The 17682-nt window shown below is 48.0% G+C and overlaps 1 protein-coding gene across 1 annotated transcript; it reads right to left on the bottom strand.

Moving 5' to 3' along the window:
• Positions 1-343: 343 nt before the first annotated feature.
• On the bottom strand, positions 344-13727 carry CFAP20 (cilia and flagella associated protein 20). The gene is made up of 6 exons (XM_040982623.1): positions 13396-13727; positions 3624-3703; positions 2864-2975; positions 1750-1938; positions 1347-1457; positions 344-776 (listed from the first exon to the last, which is right to left on the bottom strand). Exons 1-6 carry the CDS (start codon positions 13477-13479, stop codon positions 771-773), a joined length of 582 nt encoding a protein of 193 aa, XP_040838557.1. The 5' UTR covers positions 13480-13727; the 3' UTR covers positions 344-770.
• Between the last annotated feature and the right edge of the window lie 3955 nt (positions 13728-17682).

Raw genomic sequence — 17682 nt, 5'->3', positions numbered from 1 at the left:
GTTTAAGGAAATGTTTCTCTCCTCATACAGGGAGACAGGGAGCTGGTTCAATGCTGATTCAAGGCTTTTCAGAGCAGCTGGGACAAGCTACTGTTGTGTCTTAAGCTCCACTTAGGATCTAGCTCCTGGTGAGAAGATCTCCTGGTCACTGACTATTCGTGTGTTTCCCCATTTAGTGTATATGGAACCTTGCTCCCAAATCAGTACAGATCTGTCTTATGCTTTAAAATCTCCCTGCACATTCATGGTGCGACTATATGCAGTGCTCACTGAGAATAGTTCTGGTCTCACATCACAAGGAAAAGAGAAACAACAGCATGAAAGAAGGCAAACAGGGACAAACTTACAAACCAACAAGACAGCATTTTATTCTGCTCCAGGTGATGAGTGCTCTGCAGCACTCACAGGGATAGGGATGCTACAATACCACCACAGAGCCGCAGCAAGAGCAACTCATCAGAAACTGCCTCATAGGACCTCTTTATTTCTGTGATGCAAGGTGACCAGGTCACCCTACCATGCCAGGGCTAGCAGCAGGGTGAGCTCCAGCAGCCCCTTGTGCAGCATGGTGCTCAGCCCACTGTACTTACAACACAAGTCACGGAGTTGTGCCATGGTCACCGGGATCCATGAGGGAGACCAAGCAGCAAATTAATAGAATCATAGCATAGGGAATGAATATAAATATGTTTTTTGCATTGTCCTCCAAGACAGCCTCCTTTATGAACTAAGGGTCAGGTCCAAGGTCTAGTCCTTCAATTGTATTTCGGTTATTGCTGGAGGGAAAACAGAACAAAACAAAAACAGAAAAGCAGCTTCAGTTTCAGTTGTTACAAAATGGGATGGGTATTGTGGTGCAGCAGGTTTAGCTGTCAGTTTGGATGCCCACATCTGTTTCAGAGTGATGGTTCAAGTCCCAGACATTCCACTTTTGATCCCGCTTTCTTCTAATATGTCTGGGAACCACCTTTCAAGTCCTTGACTTCTTGTCACCCAAATGGGAGACCATGATGGGATTCTTGGCTCCTGGTTTCAGCCTGGCCCAGCCCTGGGACTTTTGTGGGTATTTAGAGGCAATGAACCAACAGATAGACAATTTCCGTCACTCTGCCTTTCAACTAAGTAGCTCGCTCACTCACTCACTCACTCACTCACTCACTCACTCACTCAAAGGAGCAGGTCACTCGAAGGGACCTGAGGCTGGCTCATGCCTGAGGCTATAGGAAGACTGGAGATCTTCCCAGGCCATAACACGCCAGGTCAGAGGCTCTATACCATGCTTTTTACCAAGCGTTCCCTCATGGCCACAGAGCCCTGGCTCACCCTACCCCGGAAGGTGGGCTCACCTTGGCCTTGTTCTGCACTGGAAGATACAGTTTGAACTCTGCCGGCAGCTCATCTTCAGAGTAGAGCCTGTCGGAGAAGTAAACCCGCCGGATGCGACAGTTGGCGTGGATCTGCAGAGGCAAGGTTGACCATGAGGGCGCAGTCCGGTCCCTTCTCTGGGCCATGGCCAAGCCCCATCTTGAGATCCTTTCTCAGCGTGGTCCAGGTACAGAATCAGGCAGGAGGATCTGGCTGGCTGCGCTTGCCCAGTGAATTGGAGACTTTGCAAGTGCTAAGCACTCCTCTCCCCTCCACTCCTCCCTGCCCCAGAAAGACTTGGACCCATGCACCCGCGGCCTGCACTGTTACGCCATGAGTCCATATAAGCATGCACCCACATGACCCTGAGACATCAGGCAGTACCTGAACTCTCAAGGTCTCAATGTAGTTTGTGCCATAGGCTCGCCGGGTGAAGTCGGACAAGTTGAACTGAATCTGGTTCCACCCATCATCCAGCCGCATGGGCATGGTGCAGATGAAGGGCTTCACACGTGTGGTACTCTGGTAATTACTTGCGCGAAACCTCCGACGCACATTCTTGTCATCTAACACCTGGAAAGCACAGGGAAGAGTCACTTGGCTCCGGCTTGGCAGATGCAAAATGCCCTGGCCTGCCCTTCAGCTCAGTTTCCCAAGGCAGAGACTCAGCTGGAAGCACCCAGACCAGACACAGGCCACACAGCGGATGCAGATGGCCTGGGAGCTGCAAGTTGATCTTATTTGTTGCTAAGACAACGCCAGCTGCTTCTGACATATGACATATCCAGCAGGCTCTCAGACCATGGAATAATTTCATAAACATTTTTTACTTCCAAGAAAAAAAAAAGAGAGAGAGAAAGAAAACAGATAACCCAGTTATAAAAAATTATCTACCCCACCCCACATGAACACTGCACTAATCCTTACATATGTAGTAAAGTTTTTTAAAAGATTTATTTACTTACTTGAAAGGCAGAGTTACAGAGAAAAGGAGACAAAACACACACACACACACACACACACACACTGATTAGAGAATCTTCCATCCACTGGTTCATTCTCTAATTGGCAACAATGGCTAGGGCAGAAGCCAGGAGGTGGAACTCGATGTAGTTCTTCCACATGGACACAGAGGCTCAAGCACCCGGGCTATCTTCTGCTGATTTCCCAGGTTACTAGCAGGGGGCTAGATCAGAAGTGGAGCAGTGGGAACTTGACCTAAAACTCATACAGCATACTGGTGTTGCAAACAGCAGTTTAACCCACTGAGCCACAACATTAGCCCCATCTCATAGCTATTGATTAGATTTTAGGTGCTTTCTGTCTAAAACCTAGCCTTCCATTTCAATTACTAATACCAAAGTGCACCCTACCGCCAGACACACAGACAAGGACACACACTGAAGAGCGCAGACTGTTTTGTGGGGCCGCCTGGCCACTCAGCTGAAAGGCTCTGTGGCAGAGAGTGCAGTGTGTGTAATCCTGCACTTCTACTTACTTGAACTTCAAAGGTGAAGTATTTCTTCAGATTTTTGATAATCATGACAAGGAAAGGAAGTTTAATTCCCAGTGTCTTCTTGGGGTCTGCGGGACATGTGATGTAAGTTGTGCTGCAGAGGGAGGAAATACCAATCTGCTTGCTGTTTGTCTGTGCTACGCACAGCAGGAACATATGGGAAAAGAGGGTCAACTGCAAGGCAGGTCTTCAAGATTCAGACACATCTCCCTTAACCCAAAGGCAAGTGATGCTTGGAAAAAAATGGGTGGGACAGCAACAATAAAATCTCTGAAACACAAAGCCAGTGGGGGCACTGGCCCTCAGGAAGTTCTCTCAAGGAGAGAAGACTTTAATTCTGAGCCAAGAGAACCTTGAAATTCTAGAAAATCAAAACTAGGACCACCAGGGCACGGAAAACCACAGGCCCCCTGATAACCAGTTTCCCCACCCCTTCCCCCCTGGTGAAACAAGACAGCAACGCCTTAACAGAGGGCTTACTGTGTATTAAACATGGGTCTAAGCGCCTTACACACATGTTCGCCAAGTTAATCCTCACAGTAAGCTTACTGTCATGGAGGTGGGCCATTTCCTGCCCACTCCACAAGTGAGGGAACCACAACCTGGGGACCCAGTGACCTGGAGCACAGCTGGCTTCACATGGACAGTCTGTGTTCTTAATCCTCATGACTAACATCCCCTCTATCCCCCCCACCCCACCACCAAGAACACCGGCTCTGGGAAAACAGAGTTGGCAAGCTACCTGACGTTGGTCCCTTCAATCTCTAGCACCAGGGATTGGATGTCGTTATCAGTGATTCTTTTGATGTGGCCATTCCGCACCTACAAGGAAGCAAGTTAGATTGGTCAGTTCTGAAGTAACTGCTGACAATCCTGCAAAGACGTGGAAGGTTAAGTTGGGACTGTTTAAGAAAAACCACAGAAGGCCAAGTGGACAGCAGAAGTTGGGAACATAGTGTGTTGAACTGATGTATAAGGATGCCAAGCTGTCACTTCTATCTGGGGTCGCTTCAGCCACCACAGCAATTCCAAGTGACTCCATAGCCTAGAAATCAGGATACATTTCTTTCTGAAGAAATTAACTCTGTTTGGATTCAGCTAGCATTTACCAAGTACCACGCACAGGGTGTTTGCATCCATCCTCTTAAGCCTCACAATGACAACAGAAAGCTTAGGGAGCGCTGTTTCTGTGTTAGTAATGTGGACCCTGGCACCTGGGGCCTGCTAATAACAGACCCTAAGGCTTTCTGCTGCCTCAAGTGCTTCTTTGGCTAGAAAGGATGGAGAAGGAGAATAGCAACCAAAGAGTGAAATCTTCCTCCCTTTGGCTCACTCCTACTCTGCTGCTTTGTCAACTTCTCCAGAACTTTCTACTTCTTCAAGTATGAACTCAAGCCACCACTGAGCCACATACAGATGCTTCCTTTAGCACTACCAGCCCACATTGACCTCTTCTGATTTCGCTTCTCTGGCTCTCATTGTCTAGACCACACAATTTAGCACTTGATCCTACATTGTTCTGTATCATCTGCTGCACATGTAGGAGGAACAATGATGGGCAAGAATCAACATTCAGATCAACGCCTTCTCTCTACACATTGAGAAAAGGACAAGCAACTTCCAGCATTAAAATCTATTTTTTAAAGACTTCTTTATTTTTTATTGGAAATGTAGATATACAGAGAGAAGGAAAAACAGAGAAAGATTTTCCGTCCACTGATTTACTCCCCAAGTGGTTGCAATGGCCAGAGCTGAGTTGATCCAAAGCCAGGATCCAGAAGCCAGTAGCTTCTTCAGGGTCTCACACATGGATGCAGTGTCCCAAGGCTTTGGGCCAATCTCCACTGTTTTCCCAGGAAAACAAGCAGGAAGCTGGAAGGGAACTGGAGCAGCTAGGACACAAACCAGCACCCATATGGGATCCCAGCTGTTGCAAGCCAAGGATTTAGCCACTAGGCTATTACGCTGGGTTCCAGCGCTAACCTCTTAAGCCTGGAACAGAGCAGAGATGGGCAAAGGCATTCTGGAGATGGGGTTGCTCTGTTCAGCACTAATACCAGAAAAAGATCCACCAGCTTTACAACAGGAGACATCAGAAAGACAAACATCTTCCAGGGGTAAGAATGGCCTTGGCTGGGCTGTCAGACCCGAAGACAGCAGCACACTAACTAAACTTCTTCTTCCCTCATCAGCCTCACAATTACCTTTGGCCTCTCATGACGTCTGCACAGAGAGGGTGAGAACAGTGTTGAGTCTGAGAGTTGTATTTTTCAACATGAATGACGAACACAATGACAGTCTGTTTTCAGACCTTGGTTGCTGTGAGCTCGGCTCCTGTGAGGCTGAGCCACTTGTAGTGTGCTTTGCTGTGCCCCCAGGGACAGTGACATCACTGCCGGCCTTCTTCAGCAACTGTGACTTGTCTCCTCCAGAAAATGCAAGCTCAAGGGAGAGCAGGCAGCAGGCATTAAGCATCGTTTTTGTCTCCTACAAAGCTTTAGACTATGCTAGGCGTAAGCTAAGCATTCAAACATGTGCTGACTTCTGGAATTTGTCACTCTAAGAGCTGGCACACATGAACAGGTTCAAGGAGGACTTTGAAAATATTCCTGGAAACATATCCACTGCAGACTATTAAAGAAAGCCGGAGATCCTGGGGCACATCACCAGGCCCATGAAATTGCCAGTACGAAAGACGCTTTCCCATACAACATCCTTCGGTGCCCATTGTCAGGCGCAGAATGCTGGGCTGGATGGGTCCCCCGCCTCCCCCCAAGCTCGCTCAATGAAGCGTTCCTTCGGTTCTCAAGACACAAGCGTCACATTGAAAGGCTTCTCCAACAAAGCTGGCGGCCTGCAGTGCCCTCCTGCTTTGAATTCCGGGCCTCCGGCCAAGGGAGATTACGAGCACAAAGGCGCAAGTCTGTACAGAAAAGGCCAGTGCTGCCCACCTCACTGTCTCTGCATACACGGTTCCAACCAATGTGGTAATATGCCTCCTGCATTTTCTGAGGAAAATAAGGCCGACTTGATGGTGAAGAAGAAATTCATCAAGAAATAATTACCAAATGATGAGGTGCAGCCCAAGAGATAAGAGCTGACAGGATTCCAACAAGCTGCAATTGCTAATTTTGGAACATGCCAGCTATTATTCCCCATAACATAAACATCCTTTCTTTAAAAGATGCACAGGCAAGGGCTGGCGCCATGGTGTAGTATATTAAGCCTCTCCCTGGGGAGCCAGCATCCCACATGGGAGATAGTTTGAATCCCACTACTCCACATCTGATCCAGCTCCCTGCTCATGAGCCCTGGGAATGCAGCGGAGGATGGCCTGAGTACTCAGAGACCTGCACCCATGTGACCCGGAGGAAGCTCTCAGCTCCTGGCTTCAGACAGGTTCAGCTCCAGCCTCTTTGCAGCTATACGGGCAGTGAACCAGCAGATGGAAGATCTCTAACTCTGCCTTTCAAATAAAAATATCATGGGGAAAAAAAAGATGCACACCACAAAGAGCAAATAGATATCTAAATTAAAGGATTAAGAGGCAATGGAGGAATGGCCCAAAGCTTTGGGACCCTGCACCCGCGTGGGAGACCCGGAAGAGGCTCCTGGCTTCGGATCGGCATAGCATCGGCCGTTGCGCTCACTTGGGGAGTGAATCATGGGATGGAAGATCTTCCTCTCTGTCTCTCCTCTCTGTATATCTGCCTTTCCAATAAAAATAAAAGAAATCTTTAAAAAAAAAAAAAAAAGAGGCAATGGAGGCAGCAGGATTACTGCTGCTAAGAGGCAATAAGTTGCTATGCAGTCACCCTTGTCTGAAAGTTTGACCTGGAGGTCAGGTGTCCGCCTCTCCCAGGCCAGATTCCCGAGGGCTCCTTGGCCATAGGAAGATCAACCAAATCCAAGGGACGACCAGACAGGGGATCTGCACCTGCCCACCTCAGGGTTTCTCACAAATGACTTCAGGGCCGCTTGAGCAAATCTGACCCATACGGCTTTGCAGAAGAAAACAGCACCTTCCCCTCTGCCTGAGACCCACACGCTGGAAGCTGGAAGAGACTTCTCAGGACCTGTACATTTGTGCTCCTTCTAATTGGACTTTCAGTAACTTCCTTAAGAGACTGCTGTCGGCATCACTGGAGAATAAGCACGTCCCCAGATGTAATTCTCATCTGCAGCAGAAGTGCGTGCTGGGCCAAGGCAGCATATGAAGGCACGTCTGTGACTCTCGAGAATGTGAACTTGACTGGTGAAGTGACACACTAAACAGGGCTTTGCCCAAAAGACAAAGTTTAGCCCCCATAGATGAAAACCATGACTTTTCCCATATCACAGGTTTCCAGAACTTTGAAACTAGAAGAAACTGATTTGCCAGTGAATTATAATTTTTCTCCATTCTTAAATTCAAAAGGTGATACACACTGGAAGAAAAGGGGGGAGGGGAGGGAGGCAGTTAATCAGAGATTAGAGCACAGAGAGTAGGAAATGCCCTGAGCCACTTTGGTAGACTCCAACACTAGGACCCAGGGAGAAAGAGGGCAGGCTCCATGGGCAAGGTCTGCTGACTGTCCCAGCAAAGTGGTCGTCACTGCTATACGCCACACAGGCCTTCCAGGAAGCAAGCCTTCCGCTCAGATCAGCTTCTGACAAGATACACGATCAGGGTTTGTTAATCAAGCAGCCACTTCCTTTCCCTTCAGGGGTCATGGACAAGGCTGCCTCTGGGATAAAGAGAAAATGAGCCAGGTAGAGTTCATTGCTCAGGATGAAAAAAGGTTTTTCACTTTCTGCTCTATATCAGAAAGAGTGGATTCTCTTCATTTTGTCCATTTTTTCTCACTCTTTACGTTCCCATGATCACAGAATGCCTAGGAAGGTTGACTCTCTGAAAACAGCATCAAGCTGATCTTGTGGGACTTTTATTTCACACACAGAACATCCCCTAGCATCTACAGCACCCAGGTTACTGGCAACTACAAATCTGAGTCCTTTGCAGCCTCTGCAGACACCAAGACGGCACCAGACCTCCAAGGCCATCTCACCCAGGCATTCCATGGTTGCCGGGGCAACGAATGAAGAACACTGATTTTCTCTCTCTAATGTAAGCCCCAGGGAGGAAGATCAAACTGAGGGGAAAAAACACTACAGGGATAGGGAGGAAATTGGCCAAGGCTCTCTATTTCTTTGAGTGCTTTAAAAATAACACATGAGCTATAGCCACTCCTTTCCCCCCCTGCCCCTACTTTCAGTTTTCTGGCTCCACCCACTCCCCTTTGGCAGGCAGCTGCACCCCAGCCATCTGGCATCCTTGTCCTAATGACACATGTTCCAATTTACATTAAGCTGGAGAGCTGTCCATTTCAGCAGGCAGCTTTCTGCCCTGGAGTAGGGATGGGCTCCAAGTCAGAAAACTGATGGAGGGGGCCCTCTGTGGGGCTGCCTCGGCATAGCTGACTCCATGCCTGTGCCCTGCTGGTCAACGGCTCCTCATCCTCGGGAGCCCACCAGCAAGCAGGTGCTCTGAGCATCCTAAAATAAACCCTCCATCAGCACGGGGCAGTAACATGCACCACTAGCCAGCCTCTTCTTAAAAGTGCCCGACAGGGCCAGTGTGGGGGGAAACCCAAGCCCTTGTCCAATGGCCAGAAAAGCTATTATCAGATTAGGGAGGAACAGTATCTGACTGACCCAAAGGAGTTAGAAAAATAATGACTTTTATGGCCTTTCTGTCCAAATGCATTGGGTTCTACCACAGGAAACTCACAGTGCAACAGTCACCAATAAGGTTTATTGGTGAAAATCCGGGGTTTAGAACTGTTTTTCTAGAAGGATATTTTGTTCACTTTAAAGATGAGAACAGGGAACAGGACTCTTAACACTCTTCAGCTACAACAAAGGCCTCTGGTTCTGGGATTTTGCCTGGGAGGAGAAACCGGAGCAGCTGAGAGGCACAAGTTAGAGGCCTGTAGGATGGAGGAGCAGCAGCCTCACCTGGTGGCCTTTCAGGACATTACCAGTGAAGGGCGAGAACACAGGCTGGCACAGAGTTACGAAGCTGCTTGGGATGTCTGCATCTCACACTGCAGTGCTTGGGTTGGAATCCTGGCTCCATGCCCAATTCCCACTAATGTGTACCCTGGGAAGCAATAGGTGATGTCCAAGATAGTTTGGTTCCTACCATGAATATGGGAGACCTGGAGTGAGTTCCTGGCTTCTAGTTTTGCCCTGCCCTAGGCTGTTTGTTGCACTAGGGGAACGACTTACAGAGGAGAGAGCTTAATCTATGTGTTTTATAAAGACAGCTGTACACAATGCTTTACACAGGGAGATGTGGGAATAGAATCTCCTGGTACTCTTCTTATAAACAATAAGTAACATTTACATTAAGCAGGAATCTTCAAATAAATACAAAATTTATTTCTAGTCCCAGAAGTTAAATGAATGTGAAACAAAACTAGTTTCTTCTAAATCAGTGCCTTGAAGACTTTAAAACAGTCCTGTTTTCAAGAAATAGTGTGTAATGGAGCCGGCACAGTGGGTAAAGCTGCCACCTGTAAGAGTGGCATCCCGTGTTCTGGTTCCTGTGCCATATGCTCCACTTCTGATCAAGCTCTTTGCTGATGGCCTCAGAAAAGCAGCAGAAGATGGTCTTAGGGTTTGGGACTCTGTCACTCATGTGGGAGACCTAGATGAAGCTTCTGGCTTCAGCCTGGCTCATCCTTGGTCACTGCAACCATATGGGGAATGAACCAATGGATGGTTCTCTATTTCTTTCTCTGCAGTGCTTTCAAATAAATACATCTTAAGAAAGAGAGAGGGAGGGTGGATGGGGGAGACGGGGGAAATAGGGAGAGAGAGGGAGGGAGAGGGAGAGAAAAAGAGAGAGAGAGGAAGAACGGAAGAAAGAGTGCAGCCAAAGGTTAAGCTACAGAGAGAGAGTGAAGGGAAGAGAGAGAGAAGGGGAGAAAGAGAAATTGTCCATCTGCCAGTTAACTCCTCAAATGGCTACAAAAGCCAGGGTCAAGCCAGGCTGACACCACAAGCCAGGAACTCCATCTGGGTCTGTCAAGTACTTGGGCCACTGTCCGCTGTCCTCCCAGGAACATTAGCAGGAAGGCAGAACAGAAGCGGGACAGCCAGGACTAGACCCAATGCCCACACAGGATGCCAGTCTCTCTCATGTGGTGGCTTAACCTGGCTGAACCACAACACCAACCCCAGGAGAAGTGCCTCTCTGAGTGTGACCTAGAGATTAATGGAGGTGAGGGGAATCCAGAATATGGAGCAGCATGTACAAAAACTTGGAAGTGCGAGAACAGAACTTCTTCCTATTGGGTAGGAGGCTACTGCTAAGAGGAAGCTGGTAAGGTGAGAATTAGATACACACGTTGGACCCTGAACTAGATGGTCTTAGAGCTGCGTTAGGGGCTTTGAACCAGGGAAACCATGTTACAAGGATTAAATTAGTCTACCTCCTGAAATCTGGTCTTGCTGTATGTACTTTCTCTTCATAGGCACCTGAATGTTGGGATTGGTTATAAACGTATTTTAGTCTAAATAAACCCTCAGTTCCTTACACACTACTGCACAAGATAACTCTGTTGCCAAACATTTTACATACATTTCCTTTCATCTTGTTGAGAAGATGGATTAAGTACTTGCCCAAGGTCACACAACTAGAAGATAGTACAGCCAGAATGCAAAACCCCAGGTGTCTGGTCATACCCTCACATCAGGGCTTCAAGATAACTTACTACTTTTCCTTCTGGAGCCTGTAATGCAGAGGGTGACACAGTGTGATCTTGAGTACCATAGGAGTACATTCAAGGGAAATGTGGAAACTTGAAGAATGAGATGGGATGGGAGGGGCAGAAGGGCTCTTCCTCCACCCTCCAGACTGTGAGTTCCTGAAGTGTAAACTGCAGGTGTTGCACACATCATGAGCAAGCCAGACCCACAATGGGCAGTCTTCAAGTACACTGGCACTGTGGGCAGGACACTGACCTCTCAGGCTTGTAAGGATAGAGTACACAGAAGCCAAACCTGATGTTCTGTGATTCTTCTTAGAAACCAAACAAAAATCCTCTCTGTATAAACTCAGAAATGAGACCAAAGCTTTGTGCAATCCAAACAGTAACTAAAAATAGGCACCAGGGGTAACAGGTATGTCAGGGTAAGGGTCAAGATCATGTCTAGCTAAGTGCAGACAGTCCTCTTCTCCCCTACACAACTCAGCTCTATTCCGCGGGTGCAGGAAAGATGTTCTGTCCAGCTCTGTTTCTTCCTGAGTCGACACAACACCTGTTGTTCAACAGATCTTTGGGAAAGTATATACTCCCCACTGGCCTAGATTCCCAACATTTTCTGAAGACGTGAAACAACAAAGCACATGGACAGCAAAGCCTAGGAATATGGCTTCAGACTCTCCCTTCCTTCGCCTTGGTGGGGAAAGGGGGACTCATCCTTAGACACTTTCCTATTAGTAATAAGGAGGCTCAGAATTGAACATTTATTGCTTATCCTCCCTGCCTCCTCATTTGACAGAAGTCTCCCATGAAGGTACAGGATCCCAAGGCTTTGGTCCCTCCTCTTCTGCTTTCCCAGGCCACAGGCTGCGAGCTGAATTAGAGCAACAGCCAAAACTCAAGCTGGCATCCATACAGGATGCTGAAGCTTAAAGATGGAGGATTAGCCTGTGAGCCATTGCACCAGTCCCGCCCAAACACAGAAGCCAATTTTCAACTGAAGTGAATAGAAACAGAAAACTACCTTCTATTGTGAGGATTTGTTCTCATCCCGTTTTCTTTGCTGACACATTTGTTCAATTTAAGTCACATTGCCCTGCTCTTCCACGTAACAATGTTGTCACACCTGCTTATGTCATCTGGGTTCCATCCACCTCTAGTGGCGTTGTTAAGAGACACAATGCACCATGGTTACTTTGCTTCTATGCTCCGGGTGTAAACATGTTGACCAGGCAAAAGGCTGCATGTGATAAACAAGGCGCCCCACAGGACTGAGCTGAGCAGGGCAAGAACGGACAACTGCAGTGCAGCTCACAACTACAGGTCTCCTACCTGCTCCCACAACCTCTCTTCCGAAGCCAAGTTCCATCCTCTTTCAGATGCAAGTTCACCAAGGCCATCACCCTTAAGAAGTTCCTAGGTGTCTTCATTTAGGGTTCTCTTAGTAGAGACAATTTGGGAGCGACCATGTTTTATTTCACTGCTAACAAAACCACAAGGCTGAAAACCTTAGCAATGTAGCAAAAATGGGAAGTCTCTGTTGCCCCATGCGACACTCCTGGCATTAGCTCTGGCTGTGCCAGAGACACCAACCAGTCAGATTTCTCCCCTTGGCAAAGGCCCAACCTTATGACAACCAGACCCTTCAGCCATCTCCTGCACTTGACCCTGAAACGCTCATCCTCCACACTCATCTGGGGGCTTGGTCAGGTAGAAGGCTGTGTGCATTCCTTCCCAACCTCTCCATGGCCCAAAGCATTCATCCGTGGCTATTACAGAAAGATATGAAGTTGTTCTGAGACGAAACCCAAAATTCTTGGCTTTGCTCACTATAAACTGTCTATTCAGACTATTTCACATGTATTGTCAAATCAATACTGTGTAGCATGCTCCTCTGCCATTCCACTCAAAGAGATTAAGGCTAATCCTAAACTTCCTGGCATCCACACTCGGTGCCCACCTTAACTTATATTCAACAAACGGCAGGGGCTGATAATTGAGAACTTCCGTGAAGAGCCAAGTACCAAATCCATAAAATGTGCAGCAACTACCAGACAGTGACACCCTACTTTTAACAGCTCCAACAAGTGGACAGGCCCATCACCTGGCTGGCACCGCCACATCTCCTCATGCATGCCTGTGCAAACACAACACAGCTGGCGCTTGGATCTTAGCTTGAGGATCCAGACAAGACTTAGCTATAATTTTGCAGTTTTCCCAAAGTGGAATTTGAACACGGAAGGGCATGGTTACAGACCCTCAAGTCACACAGAACGTGGAACAGGTGGCAAAGGCCATGGTTGTGTTTGGGATGGGTGGGGAGGAAGAGATGGAGGGAATGAAGCCCATCCAGGTCGAGGTTGGCCCTGGTGCTTCTGGCGGTGCCTCTCCAGTGATGGCGGGAACAAAGGCTCTGCATCCAGCGCCCAGGCCTGGAGATCGGCACATACTGCTGTGGAACCCAGTTGCTGGAGCCAGCCCACTTGGCTTTCTGCATTTCAAGCTGGGAGAGGGGACACGACGGGCCCCCACCGCACGGATGGGGAAACCGTGGTCCCTTAGCACGTCAAGCTTTTGGTGAGAGACAGCTGTCCCAATCACCTCGCAGCCACAGGACGCGGCCAGCCCCGGCACGCCCACCCCATGTGCTGTCCCTACGTGGACAGGGCACCGCCGGCCGCTGGCACTTCCCCAGCCCCAGCTCCAGGCCGCTGAGAGGAAGCGGCCCTGCTCCCCGTCCAGCTGCTGCCATCGCAACCTTACCTTTTTGTCCCAGATTTGCAGGGGTTTGCTGCCGATGCTGTAGAGGATGGAGAGGAAGCCGCTCTGGAACGTGTTTTTGAACATCTCGCCGGCGGCCTTCTCCTCAGCCGCCCCGAAGGCAACCTGGGCCTCGGAGAAGACCAGAGCGCGGAGCGGCGGAGAGAAAGCAGGGGACCCGGTCCTGCTCCTCAGAAGGAACCCTGAGATCCTAACCTCTCGATCTGCAGCCACTCACCGCTTCACTCGCATACACGAGCCTCCTACAAAGCGGTTCCCGCAAGGAAACCACAGCAACTGCCGCCCGCGCCGCTTCTCAGAATTAAATGGAGGCGCAGGGCTCAAGAAGAATCCCTCCGCCCAACTGAGCCCGCCTCCCGGAAGCTCTGGACCCAATCCTAGTGCAGGACTCCCAAACTTCCTGTGCCTTCCTCCCGTAAGTCCCGCCCTGTCCCCGCCCCCTTCTAAAACGAACTCCGTTGCCAAGGGACTATATTTCCGCTCGTCGTTCCAGAGCGGCTTGTAGGAAGCGGAAGGAGACACAGGATTAAGGAATTGTTGAAAGCACTGCATGGTGTCATGGGAACGTGGTGGGGTGTGAGGTGACCGGTGTGAGCGCCAGATCCGGTCCCTGCCAGAGGAGTTCCTACAGCAAGAGGGGAGAGGAATACAAGGTGGGTTTGCTAAAGCAGTGCTTACCTGGCTGAATACAGGATGAGACGAAAGAGAGCAAACCTGTATGGAGGCCAAACTTTGCTAAGCGTTTTATACACTTCAGGTATTAAGAGAGCCACTATGAAAGGAAAACAACCAAAGCAATACTCTGAGGAAAACCGATGACTTTAAAATGCAGTGGTTAGAAAACAGGAAGCCTGATGTGGAGGTAGAAGCTGAAAGTAAGCAAAGCTGAGTTGGTGAGTTGGTTGAATTGATCCAACAGTTAATTTTTAAAAAGAAAGAAAAAATGGACTCAACGCTTAGAAACATTTTAGAAAAGACATAAAGTGTATGAGGAAGAAAATCTCAAATGCTGGAGACTTCATCCATCACTGAGTATTTTGCTACATATGGTGCTATATACCTGAGCCTATGCCAACTGCTGTGGCTAACAGGAAAGCAGTTGACAACTAACACCATCATCATTATAGCAGTTTTCTTAAAAAACTTTTTTTTTTAAAGATTTATTTATTTATTTAAAAGTCAGAGCTATACACACACACACAAACACACAAACACATCTCCCACTTGTTGGTTCACTCCTTAGATGGCTGCTGCCAGGGCCAAGGCTGGGCCACAGCAAAGCCCAGCTGTGTCCAGCTGTGTCCAGTGTCACCCACTGCTTCACAGCAGAGGGCAGGTAGCTAGGCTACCCCCTCCCCCAGAAGCCTGACCCAGCACTGGTTCTTCCAGCCACAGCCTCATGGCTGGGAGGCTCAGACACCCGCACCTTTGAGCACACTTACCTGGACTCTGACCACAACATGGTGACAGTGGGCAGAGCCATGATCCTGAGTATGCCCAGAGCCATCCAAGATCCGCCTGCAGCATGACTGCTATGGATGGAGGAAATGCTGGGACCTTAGGCTTGGACAAGCCCAGGATTCACCCACCACTTGGCAGCAGTGTATGCTTATTTGAAAAGGAGATTTACAGAGAGAAGGTGAAACAGGGATTTTGCATCCACTGGTTTACTCCCCAAATGGCCACGATGGCTGGGGCTGAGCCGATCTGAAGTCAAGAGCTTCCTCTGGGTTTCTTAAGTGGGTGCAGAGTCCCAAGGCTGTGGGCCATCCTCTGCTGTTTTCCCAGACCAAATCAGGCAGCTGGATCTGAAGTATCATACCTGGGACTTGAACCAGTGCTTATATGAGATGCTGCATTGCATGTGGCTGCTTAACTCACTGTGCCACATTTTGCTATCATTTTTAAGTATTATTAAATATCATTTTAAGAGAGTAAAAAGGCAAAACACAAGTTAGGGGAAGGTATTTACTATGCCCTGACCAGACATAGTCCATCCATGGTAGAATGGATAAATTCTGGTAAATGGACTCAGTGAAAAACTATATAACCAGGAGCAGTTAACTGTTCATGACCCCAATAATCTTAGCCATGTGGGTATTGTTCTCTATAGCCATCACTGGTTTGTGCCTTTCTGTTGTAGGAACTTCTGTTTTGCACAAGTTCTGATAAAATGCCAGGAGGAACAAAAGGTGTTGTGTGTTTGTAGCTCTTTACCTTGCACTATTATTTCTGCCAAAAGGTGAGTCCATTTTGCTCACCCCTTTTGCTAGGAACGAAATCCAGCATACTGAAGGATGTGATGATATTCTGAATTTAATTCAGTGCCTGAGAGAATTTCATAGCAGATTTGTGCTTTTCATTTGAAAAAGTCTAAGCAAATTTAATTAAGCATGGAATGTTTAAAACATTTTATTAAACGTGTGCATTGAGACTTACTGCTAGTGTTTGAAAGCTTAGCAAGATTATATTAGTCTTTAGGTCTTTCATTAGCTATTCCAAGTATTTGTGCAAATCTGACAGGTTGACTTTTTAAATGTCCAAGGAAACAAACTAGATTGTATAAGCAATGCTTACGGTTAAACACATGAAGTTTTCTGTATTATTAGTGCATCAATCAAAGATGAAGCCAAAGCATTCCTATTTGTGGCTCTAACAAGACTTGTCAGTTGATCTTTAAGGCAAAAATAAAGCTCTTAAATATTCAGCTTTTTAATAATATCTATTTATTTTTCCTGGAAAGAAAGACTTACAGAGAGGAGAGATGGAGAGAATGACCTTCTATCTGCTGTTCATTCTGCAAGTGAACACAATAGCTGGAGCTGAGCCAATCCGAAGCCAGAAGCTAGCAACTTCTGCGTCTCCGACATGGGTGCAGGGTCCCAACTTTGGGTTTTCTTTGACTGCTTTTCCAGGCCATCAGCAGGGAGCTGGATGGGATGTGGAGCAGCCAGGACACAAACCAGCTTTCATATGGGATCCTGGCACTTGGAAAGCAAGGATTTGGTCACTGAACCATTGCTCTGGGCCCAATATTCAGCTTTAATAACTGAGCTATTAAAAATGAGTAACCAAAAGCATCCTTTTGACCACACGAAAGCCTCCATGGACAGTACCTGCTTGCATCAGTTCAACTCCAGAAACTCACTTGGAGCACCTGCCCTTGAGACACGAGGGGCTCGCCACTCACAGAGATGCCAACTTCAGCCCCAGTTGTCCTTACCGATGATGATGGAGAGGTAGAGTTGTAAGTTGGGAGCAGAGAGGGAAGTGTCCTGAACAATTGAAACATGCACTTGGCAGAGGAAAGGCCAGTAGTCCCAGTCAAGAAAGGCCATCAGCTCCACTTTTCAGCAAGAGTCACGGTGGCAGGGCCAGGGTGGAAGTGGGGCAGCACAGATGAGACAGCTGCTGATTTATTTTTGTTGGAAAGGCACATATACAGGGAGAAGGAGAGATAGAGAGAAAGATCTTCCATCCACTGGTTCACTCTGCAAATGGCCACAATGGTCGGGGGCTGAGCCAATGTGAAGCCAGGGGCCAGGAGCTTCTTCTAGGTTTCTATCACAGGTGCAGGGTCCCAAGGCTTTTGGTTGTCCTCAACTGCTTTCCCAGGCCACAGCAGGGAGCTGTAAGGGATGTGGTGCAGCCAGGACATAAACCTGTTAATTGAGAGTGAAGTTCGCATGGGACTGTTAGGCATCAAGTCACACGACCTTTACACCATTAACGACAGTGCCATGGTGTAGTATGTTGAGATTGTGCCTGCAGTGCTTGCATCCATATGGGCGCTGTTTAGAGTTCCAGCTGCTCCATTTCTAATCCAACTTCTTGTTGATGGCCTGAGAAAGTAGCAGAAGGTGGCCCAAGTCCTTGGGACCCTGCACCCACATGCGACACCTGGAAGAAGCTCTTGGTTTTGCACTGGCCCAGCTCTGGTAGCTACAGCCATTTGGGGATCAACTCTAAGGAGAGAGTAATCTCTCTCTCTTTTTTTTTTTTTTTTACTTTTCTCTGTAAATATGCCTTTCAAATAACAATAAATATTTAAAAAAAAAAAAAACACAAACAAACCTCTAGCACTGCTTTCAAAACTGCCTGCAATCACCCTTGCCATCCTCTTGGGCCTGGGCCAGCATGGCTTGGTTCTGCAGTCCTACAGTGGGGTCTTTCTGGAATGTACATGCACAGGGATGTAGCATTCTGAGTCTGGAGTGAGCACGATGCATCTGATGTGCACCCATTTCCCAGCCCAGACAAGAATCCATC

Source organism: Ochotona curzoniae, unplaced genomic scaffold (assembly GCF_017591425.1).
Source record: "Ochotona curzoniae isolate NIBS_2020 unplaced genomic scaffold, NIBS_Ocur_1.0 contig_3622, whole genome shotgun sequence".
NCBI lineage: Eukaryota > Metazoa > Chordata > Mammalia > Lagomorpha > Ochotonidae > Ochotona > Ochotona curzoniae.
This window is presented reverse-complemented; position numbering and strand designations above follow the sequence as displayed.